This window comes from Adiantum capillus-veneris, chromosome 2 (assembly GCF_014529385.1).
Source record: "Adiantum capillus-veneris isolate H3 chromosome 2, ASM1452938v2, whole genome shotgun sequence".
NCBI classification, from domain to species: Eukaryota; Viridiplantae; Streptophyta; class Polypodiopsida; order Polypodiales; family Pteridaceae; genus Adiantum; species Adiantum capillus-veneris.
In genome coordinates this window covers 140,450,004-140,453,791 of record NC_140932.1, presented here as the reverse complement: position 1 = coordinate 140,453,791, position 3,788 = coordinate 140,450,004, and the positions used below count along the sequence as shown (strand labels likewise).

General features: G+C 44.6%; 1 protein-coding gene across 1 annotated transcript; it reads left to right on the top strand.

Annotated features, from left to right (window-relative positions):
• The first annotated feature begins 323 nt into the window (after positions 1–323).
• Positions 324–3,046, top strand: LOC147463743 (heat shock cognate 70 kDa protein 2-like). The gene is made up of 2 exons (XM_086490588.1): positions 324–624; positions 1,158–3,046. The coding sequence occupies exons 1-2, from the start codon at positions 417–419 to the stop codon at positions 2,894–2,896; spliced, it is 1,947 nt and encodes a 648-aa protein (XP_086346714.1). The 5' UTR covers positions 324–416; the 3' UTR covers positions 2,897–3,046.
• The last annotated feature ends 742 nt before the right edge of the window (positions 3,047–3,788 follow it).

Genomic DNA, 3,788 nt, shown 5'->3' with positions numbered 1-3,788 from the left:
AATTATAAAATCCCGGTTAGATTTTGAGCTTGCCTTTAAGAAAATCGGCAAATTTACACAAGATTACCGGCGAAAGCTTCAAATTTTGACCTGTTTCCCCTTATTTTGATCGGTCAGGAAAAATGTTTTTTTTCTAGCCCTGCTTGACACCACTTTGGCATGCCAAGATTGGAAAAACGGCGCCATTGATTTAGTGCCGGCACTGATTGGACGGTCGATCGGCGATAAAATTCGTGTGATGCGAAGCCATCTAACGGCGGAGAAGCCCTGGAAATGAGGAAACCCTAAAAGTATTAATTGACAAGCTTCTTCTCTCTTACTCCTCTTTCACATCGTTTGCATTTGCAGATCGACTGCACGTCTCGGTGTATACACTCGTCCACAGGGCCTTCTGTTGCCCTGAAGATCTTGCTGCCATGGCCAAAGAAGGTCCCGCTATCGGCATTGACCTCGGCACTACGTACTCCTGCGTCGGGGTCTGGCAGCATGATAGAGTGGAGATCATTGCCAACGATCAGGGTAACCGAACAACCCCCTCCTACGTTGCCTTCACTGACACAGAGCGCCTCATCGGTGATGCAGCCAAGAACCAAGTTGCCATGAACCCCATCAACACTGTCTTCGGTTTGTGCTCTCCACCTCTTTTCATTCTTTGTATTGCACAGATCCTAGATGTAGAGGGCTGTCTGCTATGTCTGAACGTGGTACATTGCTTGCATAGACTGCACATGTTGTGTTGAAAGTGGTCTTGTCAGCGCTACAGACGAATGTAGTGCTAATTGTTGTCAGCACATTGGCCTTTTAGCTATTGCATCAAATTGGTGTTCTGATATAGCAGTCCTTTGCAATAGCTTCAACAGAGCTTGTTTAAGCTTGTGTAGCATTATGCACTGAAGCTGATTATTGCATAGTGCATGTGGACTTGTACTTGACGTTTTTGTTCATCACCGTGTCAATGAGTGTGTGCTGCATGAGGGCATGCACTTGAATATAGGGGTCCCTTATTATATTTCAAGGCAGCTTAAGATCTTGTGCAAGATCTCTATTTGAATCACTCATTGGGTTTGGTAAGTGTGCATGTCCCTAGTTGTGGTTGCTTCTAGTTTGCATACTGCGAATGGTTTGATAATACTGCTTAACTTTTGTGGCATCTCCAGATGCTAAACGTCTCATTGGTCGAAGGTTCACTGATGCTTCAGTCCAGAGTGACATCAAGTTGTGGCCATTCAAGGTGTTTGCTGGTCCTGGAGACAAGCCGATGATTTCTGTCCAGTACAAGGGTGAGGCAAAAGAGTTTGCCGCCGAGGAGATATCTTCAATGGTGCTGAATAAAATGAAGGAAATTGCGGAAGCTTACCTTGGAAGCACCATAAAGAATGCTGTTGTGACAGTGCCGGCATACTTTAATGACTCTCAAAGGCAAGCCACCAAGGATGCAGGAGTCATTTCTGGTCTGAACGTGATGCGCATTATCAATGAGCCTACAGCTGCTGCAATAGCTTATGGGCTTGACAAGAAGGCTACTAGTGTTGGTGAGAAGAATGTGCTCATCTTTGACCTGGGTGGAGGTACATTCGATGTCTCTCTCCTCACCATTGAGGAGGGTATTTTTGAAGTGAAGGCAACTGCTGGAGATACCCATTTGGGTGGTGAAGACTTTGACAACCGTATGGTCAATCACTTTGTTCAGGAGTTCAAGCGGAAATATAAGAAAGACATTACTGGAAATCCCAGGGCTCTCCGCAGGCTGAGAACTTCTTGTGAACGGGCCAAGAGGACCTTGTCATCCACTGCTCAGACAACCATTGAAATTGACTCCTTGTATGAAGGAATTGATTTCTATTCAACCATTACTAGAGCCAGGTTTGAGGAGTTGAACATGGATTTGTTCAGAAAGTGTATGGAGCCTGTTGAGAAGTGCTTAAGGGATGCCAAAATGGACAAGAGCTCTATCCATGATGTTGTCCTTGTGGGAGGCTCAACCAGAATTCCCAAAGTTCAACAGCTTCTTCAGGACTTCTTTAATGGCAAGGAGCTTTGCAAGAGCATTAACCCTGATGAAGCAGTGGCATATGGTGCTGCCGTCCAAGCTGCTATACTTAGTGGTGAGGGTAATGAGAAGGTACAAGATCTATTGCTGCTTGATGTCACTCCGTTGTCCCTTGGTCTGGAGACTGCTGGAGGTGTGATGACAGTATTGATTCCTCGAAACACAACAATTCCCACGAAGAAGGAACAGGTTTTCTCAACCTACTCTGACAATCAACCTGGAGTGCTTATTCAGGTTTACGAAGGAGAGAGAACGAGGACCCGAGACAACAACTTGCTTGGCAAGTTTGAGCTCTCTGGAATTCCTCCTGCACCTAGGGGTGTTCCGCAGATCACTGTCTGTTTTGACATTGATGCCAATGGCATTTTGAATGTATCTGCAGAGGATAAGACCACTGGGCAGAAGAACAAGATTACTATCACAAATGACAAGGGTCGGTTAAGTAAAGAAGAAATCGAGAAAATGGTGCAAGATGCTGAGAAATACAAGTCAGAAGATGAAGAGCACAAAAAGAAGGTGGAGTCAAAGAACTCTTTGGAGAATTATGCATACAACATGAGGAATACAATCAAGGATGAGAAGATTGCAGGTAAGTTGGACGCTGCGGACAAGAAGAAGATTGAGGATGCTGTGGAGGAGGCCATACAGTGGCTGGATCATAATCAGCTTGCAGAAGCTGATGAGTTTGACGATAAGATGAAGGAACTGGAGAGTGTGTGTAACCCCATTATTGCCAGGATGTATCAGGGGGGTGCTGGTCCTGATATGCCCCCTGGTGCATATAGCGACGAGGCTGGGCCTGGTGCTTCTTCTGGAGCAGGGCCCAAGATTGAAGAGGTTGATTAAGTAAATCTTTAAAATTGGCTTTGGGGCTGATCTTTTTGCAGTGAACACCGATATTGGTGATGGATGAAGTCCCTGAGAGCCACATCTGACAGCTTTTTGGTTTTGTTTATATCGATTTTAGTTGGGAAATAATTCAACTTTTTTCCAGCTTCTAAACTTCTTTTAGCTTTACTTTGGCTTGTGTGTTATGTTTGTAGCGATCTTAGCAGGGAAATAACTCTACTATTTTCCTGCTTTTTGGCTTGTGTGTTTTTTACTTAGAGTTGATTCGCTTCTTAGTTGATTCTGCAGTGCCTGAAGTGAGTCATATATAGGAGTTTTTCTAGTTGAGTGTGTACTGCAACCGTCTTGATCACAGAGGTGAGGGAATTCACCAATTTTAGTCAGTGCCTTTGCTGAAATCATTCATCACCTCGGTGTTGCCTAGATCGGCACGTGAGCGTGCCTTAAGACCAGAAGCAGGGGTAGAGCCTGGCCTCCACCTGGGTAGTTCCTGAACTTGACCAAACACATGCGGACCAGGTCCAAGCACACAAGGAAAGGAAAGTGAATAACTGCTTTGGTATAACATCTTATCAGGCTTTCCTGTCCTATGCAAAGCATTCCCTCTTTTACGTTTTGATCTGCAATTCAAAATGTTTGTGAACAATACGTTTCACTACTTCCCTTTGGATTTTTCAAAGGCATCACCTGGGCCTGTTTTTGAAATAGAAACTGTGTGTATGTAGGGTGTATTAATTATCTGCAATAGGCCGCCGAAGCTAAGTTTTGTTTCCCTGACAGAATTGTAATTGTTTCTATCGAGATGTGTGTCACTAATGGAGTGATCTCTCTAGACTGTTCTGGAAGCCCTGTAAGAAAGGACGTCATTGGGTATTTGATGACTGCTATA

Bases quoted from the DNA above. Each gene is read 5' to 3' on its own strand.
- LOC147463743 (XM_086490588.1), top strand. From the start codon at position 417: ATGGCCAAAGAAGGTCCCGCTATCGGCATTGACCTCGGCACTACGTAC. The intron at 625-1,157 runs GTTTGTGCTCTC...TGGCATCTCCAG, and splicing joins CCCCATCAACACTGTCTTCG to ATGCTAAACGTCTCATTGGT.